The following is a 14,235-nucleotide window of genomic DNA, read 5'->3' as shown; positions in this document are numbered from 1 at the left end:
TGAATCGGATGTCAAAATAACACAAGTGACTAAAGGGGTTTTAGACAAGAGGGCTTCCCTTGGTAGCCTCAATGACAGTCATTTTGACATCATTAATTCACCTACTGGATGGCTGGACTGTACAATAATTCAGAAAGCACAAGTACATCTACAGAAAGTCAATCCTCTGATAGAGAGCTTTCAAAAAACAACCCTTGGCCCCATTAGGAACTTTGATGTTGTCACTTCAGAATTTGTTCAAATATTACATACAGGACATATGCACTGGGTCTGTATAAGCTCTATTGGATGTAGACCAGGCATGGTCAACCTTTATGATAGTCTCTACCATGATATCATTGCCAAAGAGGTTGAAGAACAGGTAGAGAGTTTAATGGCAGACAGCTATGTAGGCATAGAAAATGTAACAGTCCAGCAACAACTGAATGGGAGTGACTGTGGAATCTTTGCCATAGCATTTGCTACGTGTCTGGTTTATGGTTTCAGCCCACGAGACTTTACATTTGACATACCCAAAATGCGCCCACATCTGGCTCAGTGTTTGGAAATTGGTAAAATTACAATGTTTCCATCAGTTTAGAATATGTGTTTAGAACACGCTAGTGTTCACTAGCCATCATCTACTCTTTATTTGAAACAGTAATGTTGTTTTAGAAGAGCAAATGCATTAATACCATGAAAGAAATACAAAGTTGTTAATAATCATAGTAGCTATTTAGCAAATAACAGTTGGTTTCGATCCACTAGAATATTCATTACACAAAAACATATCTATACACCTATTTCATTTAAGAAAGGTTGTCATCGCTAAAGGAGAAAGGTGATAGGTTATTCATAGTTCCAACAATCACTTGTTTTTTTTTTGTTTTTTTTTAATGAGTTTTGAGATATCCAGTGTTGTTTGTAGCCTGAAAGAACTTTAAAGGCTTTGATTATTTGCGTTTATTTTCATATATTACACCTTCGAATCGACTATTGCCTTTGGCAGTGACAACTGTTTTTTTGAAATAGGTGATACAAAAGACCACTATATTCTATTGTGCTTTAAATGCAACAAAATAGTAGTAAATTTGAGAATTAATAATAAACAATTAAGATACACTAGTTTTCATCAGCAATGTCCAAAAATAAAATAGCTACTCTGACAGGAACAAAGCAGAAAAATATTTCTTGTGTCACCAATACATTATGACATTTTGAATACAAGAATATCCTGGTATTTCATTTTTATCTTTATAAATAAATTCAAATTCTTAAATTTTGGTAATAATTAGTATGTTTATAATCTAGTCAAATGGAATGATTGGTGGACAAAGGTTAACAAGACCAGAACACACCCTTAAAATGATATCAATGACTGGTACCTGTTCCTTATTGCTCATGAGAAAGTCAGTGCTCAGTGTCCCTTTCAGAATTGTGTACTTGCACCTCAGCAAACCGATTACCCTCTCCACATGAATTCTGACATTTGCAATTCCTCGGGTGTTCTCAACATCGATGGGGTCCAGCTGGCTCTTCCCCTTAGTAAACGCTGGTATAACAAGCTCTGCTCTCTTGAATGCCACACTTTCATGAACTGTAAATCCCCTGTCGGCCATTACTAGATCACCAGGCACAAGTTTATTTAAAATACCACAGTTTTCAGTGAGGAGCTTATCAGATGTTCTGCCACCCCAGGCCTTTGATACAAAGGAAATGGTGCCTTGTGGAGTGATTCCAATTAATACCTTTACAGTGTTGTGGTGTTTGTAGGAGCTGAAGGTCTGGGCTCTTGCCAGCAGGTTGGTAGGCCTTTCTATGAAGACCTCAAAACAATCAATAATCACTGTTGTCTTCTTTCCAAACGAAAACTCGAAGCATTGAGGCATTGTTCTCCATAGTTCATCCCGCTCAGGCCAATATATTAGTTGAGAGAGTCGTATGTCCATGATTGTTATCCAGGTAAAAAATATCCTGGAGACAGTTGGTGCAGACACTTCAAAACGGTATGCAAGATCCAAGTATGGCACATTAAGTCGGAGTTTCATCAAGACCATGACAAGTTCCTGGAACTTCGTTAAGCTCAACGACTTTCTTGCCACATGAGGGGCTACATGTTCATATACAGCTTGTAAAATAGTAGCTGAAGGCAATCCAGTGTAAAATAGTACCTTCCCATCTTCCAGCATATCTTCGCGATCGAAAGGGGCTTTCTTTGGCTGAGAAAACATATAATCTAACTCCTCAGTTTGTGTGCTTGACTCGGTCATTTCTGGATTAACTTCGTTTGTTTGTGTGCTAGAGTCAGTGATCTTACAAAGTTCCTCCAGCTTCGAAGTAATCCCGTCCAATAAATCGCCATCTTGGCAGTGCAACTTTGATTTATCACTCGCTGATTGAAGGTCATTTGCGATCTGGCTGATTTCCTCAGTTAAAGAAGGAGAGTCAAAAGAAATATTGTCGATTGTAGCGCCTTCTTCATCCAGTTTCGCTACCTTTGCAGCTGACTCGAACAATGCTCTTTCCTGTTGTCTCTTCCTTCTCACTTTTGCACGTTCACTTCGCGCGGCTTGAAGATCAGAGTTTTTCTCACTTACTACTGTTTTGTTGTGTCCCAAATTTAATGTAGGCACCCAATCGACGTTAAACTTATCCCAATTGGCAGCAGGTTTTCCAGAAACGAAGTGACGGCTGCAAATTCTCCCACTGTTGATGATTTCTTCGGATAACCCAACCCTACTAATGGCGGCCAACCACTTTCTACGTCGTTCAATCGACAGCTCTTCTGCCTCCTCTCCTTGACTTTTTCTAACCGATGGAACACGAAAGAGGGAAATTCCCTTATCACGAACACTCCTGGTATGACAATTTACCATTAAACAAAGAACCATTATAGAAAATGTGCTGAAAATATTGACTTTTAGTCGCTCGATTGTGATGAATCTCTTTTGTTTACACTATGTTGTGCACCAATATGGCGGTTAGCAACCGTTGTCATGCACCAAGTCACGTGGGTGAAAACCGAGAATACCTAGGATAGATTTAGGACAAATCTATGTTAATATCGTTAACTGGTCGTTATATTTTATAGCTTAGATTATTTATATATTTGTTAAGCATTCGTTTCATGTTGTTGTAATGCTAGTCGCATTAGCGCGTAATTTAGTACAAAGTTATTCACGCAGTAGTAATTTAGTAATCACGCTGAGTGTATCTTGTCTTTTAAACTCTTTAAAACGTTTACTATAGGATCGCTACCGCCTTACTCGCTTGTTTAACCTTTTTACTACGATAAATAGCCTTAACTGCGGGATAAAAGACCTTTTCTTTCCAACCTTTAATTTGTTCGCTACTTAAACTCTACACTCAAGGTCATTGTCGCGACCGCGTGTTCAGTAAACCGTGTAATTCTTAGTTTGTCATAAACAAAGGTTAAAATACTTACCTAAAGCCATAGTTAACCTCTAGTCAATTTTTCCTATTGCTTTTTCCATTGGTTTAGTTCATTTTAAACGGTTTACCGACTTGTACATTAAACTTTGCAACCTAGTAATTTTCACTCGCGTATTGTAAACACTGCTAATCAGTATGCAATATTCAAATTACCTGTGACGTAATTTACGTATTTCCGTTTCTAGTTATATCTAGCAAAACTGTATTTTATTCATAACTTTTTAGCTATTTAGATAAGCTACAAATTTATTTTATCTCATTGTAAATATTTTTCTTGTTTTCATTAGAGATATCCTGTAATCTCGTTCCCGTTTTTTTTTTTGTGTATTGTAAAGTTGTGTGAATTTTTCAATAAATTCTTTTGTCAAAACCACTTGCAATCTGATCCATAGCTGAGCGCCTTGCCGCCGGTTACATTTTTGGTGTCAGAAGCGGGATTGCAAGAAAGTTGACATTAGTAGTTACTGATTATTTACCAACGGGAACGAGACTGAAATCATGGCAGAAGAAGCTGTGGCTGCACTCACAGAGCAATTGGCTGCACTCAAGGCACAGCTGGATGGCATGCAGGCTGAAGGAGGACCCCCTGCCCAACCTGTTCCTGCACCAGTGGTAAAAGTGACAGTGCCAAGGGAGAAGAAGCTGAGAAAGTATGCTGGTGGCAGAGACGACAAAGTGCTTGAAGACTGGATAGCGGATGCACAGAGGTCTGTGGCTGCCCAGAAGTTAACTGGTCAAGAGGCGGTGGATTTCCTGTACCATAGCTTAGAAGGTGCGGCTCGAGATGAAGTTCGACTAAGGCCTGTGGATGACTGGACAGACCCGGATGGCTTCTTCAGGATTCTAAGAGACGTCTTCGGGGAGAAGCTCACCAAGACCCAGCTTCTCCAGAGGTTTTTCGCCAGAAAACAAGGTGACAGGGAGCCCATCCAGGACTTTGCCCATGCCCTGATGTCAATGGCGGAGCACATAACCAGAGTACACGTAGGAGCCCTGGAAAACAAGGACCAGAACCTCAGAGACACATTCGTTGAGAACTTGCGTGACAACCTGTTGCGCAGGGATCTCAAGCGCTATATCAGAGAACATCCCGAGAAGACCTTCAACGAGGTGAGGCAAGAGGCCTATCGTAGCTCGGAAGACACAGATAGAGGAGCACATCGCCATGCAGCGGCCAAGGAGGTGTTGGTGGAGAGCAACCAAGTAAATGCCATCCAAGAGCTTACAGCAGGACAGAAGGCCCTGGTGGAGAGGCTCATGCAGCAACAAAAATTGCTGGATGAGCAGCAGAAGCTGCTAACCCAACTTACCATGAAGTTAGCAAGCCCATCACCACCACGAGGTCCCCCACGTGGTCCGAGGAGATGTTACAACTGCCACGAGCTTGGACATCTTCGGCCGAACTGCCCAAAGCCCCTGAAAGACAAGGCACCAGCAGCACCACAGAAGGAGTCAAACTCCAGCTCTCCACGGCAGTGAGCCACGCCGTGGAGAGGAACTGTAGTGGCTCTAATTCTCTTTTTCAGAACGAAAAGTTTGTCGGGACAAGTCCCACAGTGGTGGCGAGGATTGGCGGAGTACCTGTGAAAAGCTTAGTGGATACGGGCTCCATGGTTACCCTCATCACCGAGTCGTTCTACAGGGAAAAGCTACAGCCAACCCTTGGAGACCTACACCCTGAAACAAGATTACTGCAGCTGCGAGGAGCTAACGGTTTGGACATCCCTTACATTGGATATATCGTCGCTACAGTAGAGATCGGAGGAGTGGTGGTCCCTGGGTGCGGCATCTTCATCACGAAGAACACAGCAGCCACTACAGTAATGCAGAGGAGGGTACCTGGCCTACTGGGAACCAACGTTCTTGGGCAGGTGCCCCAATACCAACAGATCCTGCAAGATGAAGAGAAGAAGAGTAAACGTAAAACTGGGTTCGTGAAAGTAGCCGGCTCAGACAAAGTCTGGGTCCCTGCTTTCACAGAATCTGATATCTTGGTCACAGGCCCATCATGGGGCACTGATGCTGTGATCGAACCCCTTGGTGTACCAGTAGAAGGAAACCTCACCGTGGCCAGTACTCTCGTGGATAGTACCAAGACGTGTTACTATGTCAGAGTTGCCAACCAGACGGCAAAGGACATATGGCTAAAGCCGAGGACGCGGATTGGAATTGTGCGAGAGGGAGAGATGGTCAAGAGAGGAGAGCAGTTGGAGTTCCTACACGAGAATAACATGGTGACAGTGTGCTGTAACCTTAGTGCTGACCCTCAGATGCCACCCCAACGGGAAGCTGTGGGCAAAGTACGTTGGCAAAGGATACAGACACCCCCTCACGGGATTACCCTGGAACATTTCCCCGGGACGGAACTTCAGAGGGAGAAAGCTCTCCAGATGTTCGAAAGAAATGAAGAGGTGTTTGCTTCATGTAAGGAGGACCTTGGCTGTACAAAGACAACATATCATCGCATCTACACAGACGATGATGTGCCTGTCACAGAGCGTTACAGAAGGATTCCTCCAAACCAATACCAGGAGGTGCAACAGCATCTACAAGACTTGCTAGAAAAAGGAGTGATATGTCCAAGTGAGAGTAACTATGCCTCCCCAATAGTGCTTGTACGAAAGAAGTCTGGAGCCTTGAGGATGTGCGTCGACTACCGGAAGCTGAACCAGAAAACCAAGCGTGATCAGTACCCCCTTCCAAGGATAGAGGAATCACTGGAGGCACTGCGTGGCGCAAAGTACTTTTCCACCGTAGATCTGGCATCAGCCTACAATCAAGTTGAAGTCCATCCTGATGATCAGCACAAGACTGCGTTCACAACGCCCATGGGTTTGTTTCAGTACACTCGGATGCCGTTTGGACTACAGAATGCCCCAGCGACCTTCCAAAGGTTGATGCAAGGAGTCTTCCGAGAGGACATACTTCGCACCCTGATGGTCTATCTGGACGACATCATAGTCTTCTCATCCACCATTGAAGAACATCTTGAGCGGTTGGAAACGGTATTCAGTAAGCTGAAGCATCATGGATTAAAGGTTGAACCAGCCAAGTGTCAACTCTTCAGAGATGGGGTGTCCTACCTGGGGCACGTGGTCTCTGCTGACGGTGTCGGGACAGACCCTGAAAAGACAAAGGCAGTTAACGAGTGGCCAGTTCCCCAGACAGTGCGCGATGTGCGATCATTCCTTGGTTTCGCGTCTTACTACAGAAGATTTGTCCCCAAGTTCGCTCAAGTGGCAGGTCCGCTGCACAAGTTAGTTGCTGAGCTCGGGAGCGGAGGAAGTAACAAGACCACCCGGAAGCAGATTGGAGTACTGTGGACAGAAGAGTGCCACAAGAGCTTCAACAAGTTAAAGAATCTACTAACCTCAGCACCAGTACTGGCATACCCGGACTACACCAAGCCCTTCATCCTAGAGACGGATGCGTCCAACGAAGGATTGGGAGCCGTGCTGTCCCAAGAACAGGACGGAAGAGTCAAAGTGATCGCTTATGCCAGCCGAGGCCTGAGAGGTGGAGAGCGAAACATGGAGAACTACTCATCGAGGAAGCTGGAACTACTAGCCTTGAAGTGGGCTGTATGTGAGAAGTTCAGGGAGTACCTGCTGGGATCGAAGTTTGTCGTCTACACAGACAACAACCCGCTGACATACCTACAGTCAAAGAGTAAGCTGAAAGCTGTGGAGCAGAGGTGGGCTGCAGAGTTAGCAAACTTCAACTTCACCATCAAGTACCGCCCTGGACGTCACAACCAGAATGCAGATGCTCTAAGTCGCATCAACCGAGATGAAGAACCAACCACAGTTGAAGTAAGAAGTACACTAGCCTATTCTACCAATACTACAGACCTACCAGAAGAGGTACGTCAACATTTGATGGTATCAGCAGCGTTCATAAGCAACACAGAGACAAGTGCGCTGGAGGAGCAAACAACCTCATTCCCAACCACACCTCTCACAGAGATCCAACGACTACAGCAGGAGGACCCATGTATCAGTCGTCTCCTCCACTGCCGAAACCTTGGACGTCGGCCAAGTAAAAGGCAAAGCCAACAAGAGACAAGGGATACAAGGAAGTTGCTTAGTCACTGGAACAGGATTGAGGAAAGCCATGGAGTTCTCTACCGCCGTACAGGAGTCGGACAGGGAAGTGAGCTTCGGTTACTGCTACTCCCCACATCAATGAAATCACAAGTACTGAAGGGTGCGCACGATCAATGTGGACATCAAGGACAAGACAGGACAGAACAGCTCTTGAGGAAAAGATGTTGGTGGCCCGGTATGCAAGGAGATGTGAAGCAATGGATCTCAAATTGTGAAAGATGTGTCATTGCCAAAGGATCCTACCTTCCAGTCAAGACGCCGATGGGCAGCCTACTAGCTACTAGGCCATTGGAAGTGCTAGCGATGGATTTTACCTTGCTTGAGCCTGCAACAGATGGAAGAGAAAATGTCCTCGTGTTAACAGATGTGTTCACAAAGTTTACAATTGCTGTACCTACCCGTGATCAGAAAGCTACAACCGTAGTCAAGACCCTGATTAAAGAATGGTTCCTTGTGTATGGAATCCCCCAAAGAATACACTCTGACCAAGGCAAGTCATTTGAGGCAGAACTAGTCAAGGAGTTGTGTGCAGTGTATGGAATTAAGAAGTCAAGGACAACCCCCTATCATCCTCAAGGAAATGGGCAGTGCGAAAGATTCAACCGTACACTACATGAGCTTCTAAGAACTCTACCAGCAGAAAAGAAAAGAAGGTGGCCTGAACACCTGAAAGAGTTATGTTACGCCTATAATGCTACGCCACATGCAACGACTGGATACTCACCCTTTTACCTGATGTTTGGTCGAGATGCCAAGCTACCTTTGGACATTCTACTTCCTGATGATGACAGACAAGTGACAGTAGACAACCAGCAATGGATTACCAAGCACCAGACTCGTCTACGAGAAGCTTATACCACTGTGACACAAAACTTGAAGGAAGCTGCTACCATCAGAAAGAAGATCCATGACCAGAAGGGCAGAGCACTGGCCGAACCACTACAAGTTGGAGAGCGAGTACTCCTTCGCAACCGTAAAGTCAGAGGAAGAAACAAGATTCAAGATAAATGGGACAACCAAGTGTACAAAATCGTCGAACGAAGAGACAACAATACATATGTCGTTGAAAGAGCTGATGGACATGGAGGAGATAAAGTTGTTAGTCAAGGAGAAATGCAAGTGTGTCCAAGACCAATGCTGGAGATACGAGGACGACACAAGCAAGCTGACAGGTCTAGACAAACATGTACTGCATCGCCAGAATCATCAGATGAAGAAGATGACATTGGAGGAATGACAATCGCCTTTCAACCAATGACAGAACCAGCTGAACCTGATGATGATGATGATAGTGATGATGCGTCTGAGGAAGAACTGGCTGCACCTGTACTCCGACGTTCCACAAGGACAACGGCAGGCCAACACAGCAACCTCTATAATCTTCCAAGATCCGCACTTCAGCACTGACGAGTCCACCTGCGCATCATTGTTCCTGAATTTGCTCGAGGACGAAGCAAACAAAAAGGAGGGGCAAGTGTGACAGAGTCAAAAGACACTATTTCGGACAGTAATTATTTAGTCATAAATCTATATTTTTAATTAGGAATGCCTCGTGTACACATAGGAATGTAATTCTTTAGTTAACTGTTTGCGTGGAAAATGCGTAAGCAAGAAATAATTTCCGTACGTAATTACATTACAGTGAGTCATGCCTAGGTTTGGCGCTTGTTTACGTAAGTTCGTGTTTGGGACATCCTGTTTGCGCCTAGGGCGTGCAACATTGCGTAGGATGTGTAAGGTCTTAAGAATGCAGGTTTTCCCATAAAAGTAGGCCCAAACTAAGCTTAAATCAGTGTAGTAAAAGTTCTTGAAGACGTTGCACATATCAAGACAAGGAATTCTCTACGATGTAAAGGTATGAATCTTTGAAGCCTTTTACACTTATACCTAGGATAGATTTAGGACAAATCTATGTTAATATCGTTAACTAGTCGTTATATTTTATAGCTTAGATTATTTATATATTTGTTAAGCATTCGTTTCATGTTGTTGTAATGCTAGTCGCATTAGCGCGTAATTTAGTACAAAGTTATTCACGCAGTAGTAATTTAGTAATCACGCTGAGTGTATCTTGTCTTTTAAACTCTTTAAAACGTTTACTATAGGATCGCTACCGCCTTACTCGCTTGTTTAACCTTTTTACTACGATAAATAGCCTTAACTGCGGGATAAAAGACCTTTTCTTTCCAACCTTTAATTTGTTCGCTACTTAAACTCTACACTCAAGGTCATTGTCGCGACCGCGTGTTCAGTAAACCGTGTAATTCTTAGTTTGTCATAAACAAAGGTTAAAATACTTACCTAAAGCCATAGTTAACCTCTAGTCAATTTTTCCTATTGCTTTTTCCATTGGTTTAGTTCATTTTAAACGGTTTACCGACTTGTACATTAAACTTTGCAACCTAGTAATTTTCACTCGCGTATTGTAAACACTGCTAATCAGTATGCAATATTCAAATTACCTGTGACGTAATTTACGTATTTCCGTTTCTAGTTATATCTAGCAAAACTGTATTTTATTCATAACTTTTTAGCTATTTAGATAAGCTACAAATTTATTTTATCTCATTGTAAATATTTTTCTTGTTTTCATTAGAGATATCCTGTAATCTCGTTCCCGTTTTTATTTTGTGTATTGTAAAGTTGTGTGAATTTTTCAATAAATTCTTTTGTCAAAACCACTTGCAATCTGATCCATAGCTGAGCGCCTTGCCGCCGGTTACATTAGCATCTACATAAATAAGATAATTTGTATCTTGTCGAGAGTCATAGCCCTCAATGTAAGGGTTGTTTGCCCTTGCATATCGATTGGAGATGACACTTATCCCTCCCCTCATCCCCTTCTCTATGAAAAGTAACATGTCTGGGTCTGTCAGAAGTTCGAGCTCTACCCCTGTCATTTTCAAACAGGCTTGCCAAGAGAGACCGGGGCTGGTGTAAAAATGACAGGGATCTAACTCATAGTACTGCATGCAGATGTTCCTAAAGTTTTCAAATACGTCAGCAAGCAGTAACACATCTGACTTCAAGTATACATCATGATAGTCACCCAAACTTTGACATTGAAAGACCTGGTAAACTTGCTGCGCGTGAGTGTAATCTTCATCACTAATTCCCTCTCCTTTTAAACTACTAAAAAATGCCTCCTTGGCTGGGAGTGCCCTTTCATTGAATCTACTAAAGCTATCAATATATTCGTAAGGGTATACTCCCTTTCTAAGCAAATACGGAACTTTATCGTTCGTAATGTATCTCTTTAACACTTGAAACTTGTCATGACCCTCTTTTGCAAGATTAGAAACAAGCCCTTCAAGAGACGAATTCATAAACTGCAGGGAATCGATAAACTCCAGGTTTCCTATAGAGAATGCAATGTATTTTTCCGTGTTATTGGGAATACAATTGATTTTGTGTTCCTTGAGTTTACCGAGTCCTTGCATAATAAGGTGAGAATCAAATCCGCGAGAGTTGTGAAAAATCACTGGGATTTTACCCGTAAATTTATAATTTATGTTACACTCGTTGTGAGCGGCCCCCCGAAAATCCCCCGTTAAATGATCATGGTCACGGACTTTATCTGCACCCAGTTCTCCCTTACATATGTGACATGTTGTCGCCTCTTGAAAAGCCTGTTCTTCTTCTGGGGTAATATTCATGGGCACGATATGCTTCAGTATTTCTGAAATACGCTTTTCTTCTTCTACAAGATACTCTAAAAACTTATCCACACAATTCTCACCCCGATAAAGAACTGGGGGTTTACAGTACTCTTCTAGATCCGAAACAATACAATAGCAAAAACCACTGGGTTGGTGATGCTGGGTTTTTAAAGTATAACTAGAATTCGAGTCTACCTGACCTTTATCACAAGGCGCCAGTAACGTCTCGAAATCAGCGTAAATACAAAATGGAGCTCTTAACTGTTTTTGTATATCCTTAAACTTCAAAATCTTATTATCCTCACAAGGCAATTTGATTTTTTGAGGTCCGAGTTTTGAGCATAAAAGCTCATGCTCTTGTAATAAATCTTCCCTTACAAACCCGTGTAAACAATAACTACAATAATATGCTTGACCGTTGTGCTTTGTCAAGTCACCTAGTAGCCGACTTAAATTTCTAACTAGGCAATAATGCCTCTGTTCTCCTTCAGAAAATAATAACAAATTAACATGAAATACCTTCTTATCTTCTGTGATGTGAAGCGGGAACAGTTCTCCGTCTCCATACCCAACAACATTAATGCTGGTGCTTGGGTTCTGTTTTTCAAATTTAGCCACTTGACTGACTTTTACTGGAAACTCTATCCCCAACATTTTAAACTCTTCTTCATACTGCTGATAGTGTTGTAGTCGATGAGGATGGTTTCGCCGATCAACAGGGTGTTTGGCGGCTAGGATGGACCAAAGAAAGCACTTTTGATCGTCGTTTTTGATGTTCAGAACCGCCTTCTTGTCCCTTAGTTTCTTGGGCAGTTCGAGGTAGCTGGAGCCGCTTAACGGTTTGTAGCTCGCCACATTCAAGGTTATGTTTAATACTTGATCAAAACGCCACCCGCTTCCCTCTCTCTGATACTCTAAGAAGCTTTTCTTGATTTTTTCTATGGCCTGATCGAACTGCTTTTCAATCTGGTCTGGTCTAAGAATGGTCATGGTGGCGCTTCGAAAGTGGGGGCTCGCGGTGACTTCTTCTAAATCCGAGGAGGTTTTTGTCATTTGAACTTGACTGCATAAAAACCACTTTACACCTTGCTTCTTTTCTAGCTCTTTCTGTAGTTTTCTAAGAATAGTTTTCCGTTTTCCTTGTAGGGTGAGAGAGAGATCATATCTTTCAGTTTTGTTCGGTTTCATTGTGTATGCTTTTAGGTGGTCGTCAATAGCGGACTCAACGGGTTCTTGGTCATTCTCTTCGACATTTCCTTCTCCGCTTTGAATTTTACGCTTTTTAGGCATCGGAGAATCTTCTTCATCGTTTGGCCTTCTTGAAGCACAACCCTGGCAAAGTCTATGGTGGTCAGCGAACGTTTCTGGACACGAGAACTGCTGTGAACAACTACCACAGATGAAATTGTGTTTCTGTCTTCGATGGCGGTTGAGATCTTTTCTGTGTTTATATTTTTTAGGACACAAAGGGCAGCAATGGAGGTTGTCCTGTAAAGATTCTTTCGTTCCCGCTGCTTCTAGTTGAATGTTCTCTTGTTCCCGTTGTAAGTTCTCCGTGCTTATATTTGAAATAAGAGAGGCGAATTCGGCATCGGTCCTCAGCCATTCGTCTTCAGGAATATCCAACAAGTCATCTTCGCGGTTCGTGGTCTCGAGTTCAATGAACCTCATTCGCTACTTCAACCACTTTTATACGCCTGATGACGTATTTCGATTTAGAATAGAGAGTGATGTAACTTTTGGCGGGAAAAAGCTTTCCCATCTTAGAAAATTAAGTAAAAAAAAAAAAAAAAGGGCAGCATATGTGCGACTTTTCTTTACCAGTTACATGTAGTGAATTTCAGTCAAAGATCCTACTAAAGGAGATAAAACAACAACAAAACCGCAGCTCATTATTCATAAAACCAATGTCAAACACACTTGCTGCCAAAACAAAAGATCTTTTCAATTAAGTATTTACCAGTTAATTCTTCTTACATGTCATCCAAACACTCGCAGATTCAAAGTAAACCAATCACAGCCCTTATTAAACGTCTTTGCTAATTAAACACATCATGCTAACAAAAAGGCTTCAAAAGTAGGCCCAAACAGAAGACTATAGGACTAGACTCATTAATTCATAAACTCCTAACCACCAGTTGCTCAAACAAAAGATTTCTTCCTGGTTTATTTGATTTCATTCAAACAAACCTTTCCAAGACAAAGACCGTATTTGTCTGCTTATTAAACATGTCATCATCCTCACCATAAACTTGGGCTCATTAATTCAAAAACTATAGCTCATTAATTCATAAAATCATCTCTTGCTGAAACAAAGGATTTCAAATCTTATCTAAAAAAAAAAAACCGAAATCATTATATCCCGCCCAATTTCGGTAGGAACTTCTGGCCGGATCATAGACCGGTCTTCCCGTGATGGTTGAATGTAGACCACCCCTCCTCTTCCCTGAAAATTAGACCATAAACTTGAGCTCACTGATTCAAAAGCTATCACTCATTAATTCATAAAATCACCTCTTGCTGAAACAAAGGATTTTGAATTTTATCTAAAAACTCCTGAAATCTTTATATCCCACCCCGATTCCGGTAGTAACCTTTGGTCGGACCATCGACCGGTCTTCCCGTGATGGTTGATCGTAGACCACCCCTCCCCTTGCCTGAAAATTAGACCGGCGCCAGAGAACAATAGGCGGCGCAAAAAGAACAATAGGCGCCGTGGCGCAGAACTCTCATTTGTATACTACTACTTCCTGAATAAGTTCTCTCGCAATGGTATCAATGCTAGTTCGGGAAATCCTACCGTAGTCGTGCCGATGAATGTCTCTCAAAGAACAGAAGACTTGTAGATTCCTTTCAGAACATCGTCGTTGTAATCCATAATTCTCGGTTAAAAACACTCCAACTTCACGAAGCGTATATCCAAAATCTTCTATAAGCTGTTTGATTTCGTGTTCATAAGGATCTAAAACACTTCTGTTTGAAGCCATGTCGTTCAAATCAACACAAGTAACAATACTTCAATCTCGCGCCTTTTTTTA

The 14,235-nt window shown here is 42.4% G+C and overlaps 2 protein-coding genes across 2 annotated transcripts; both read right to left on the bottom strand.

Annotated features, from left to right (window-relative positions):
- Positions 1-575: 575 nt before the first annotated feature.
- On the bottom strand, positions 576-3,010 carry LOC148911376 (uncharacterized). Its single transcript, XM_089029595.1, has one exon. It carries the CDS (start codon positions 2,868-2,870, stop codon positions 1,287-1,289), a length of 1,584 nt encoding a protein of 527 aa, XP_088885721.1. The 5' UTR covers positions 2,871-3,010; the 3' UTR covers positions 576-1,286.
- Positions 3,011-9,066: 6,056 nt separating this feature from the next.
- LOC148911375 (uncharacterized) lies at positions 9,067-12,930 on the bottom strand. The gene is made up of 2 exons (XM_089029591.1): positions 9,840-12,930; positions 9,067-9,425 (listed from the first exon to the last, which is right to left on the bottom strand). Exon 1 carries the CDS (start codon positions 12,866-12,868, stop codon positions 10,211-10,213), a length of 2,658 nt encoding a protein of 885 aa, XP_088885717.1. The 5' UTR covers positions 12,869-12,930; the 3' UTR covers positions 9,067-9,425; positions 9,840-10,210.
- Positions 12,931-14,235: the final 1,305 nt, after the last annotated feature.

This window comes from Actinia tenebrosa, unplaced genomic scaffold (assembly GCF_029948245.1).
Source record: "Actinia tenebrosa isolate PJP-AT-01 unplaced genomic scaffold, QUT_ActTen_1.0 PGA_scaffold14__42_contigs__length_11649687, whole genome shotgun sequence".
Taxonomy (NCBI): Eukaryota; Metazoa; Cnidaria; class Anthozoa; order Actiniaria; family Actiniidae; genus Actinia; species Actinia tenebrosa.
This window is presented reverse-complemented; position numbering and strand designations above follow the sequence as displayed.

Excerpts from the sequence above, each read along its gene's own strand:
- LOC148911376 (XM_089029595.1), bottom strand. The coding sequence starts at position 2,870 with ATGGTTCTTTGTTTAATGGTAAATTGTCATACCAGGAGTGTTCGTGAT.
- LOC148911375 (XM_089029591.1), bottom strand. The coding sequence starts at position 12,868 with ATGAGGTTCATTGAACTCGAGACCACGAACCGCGAAGATGACTTGTTG.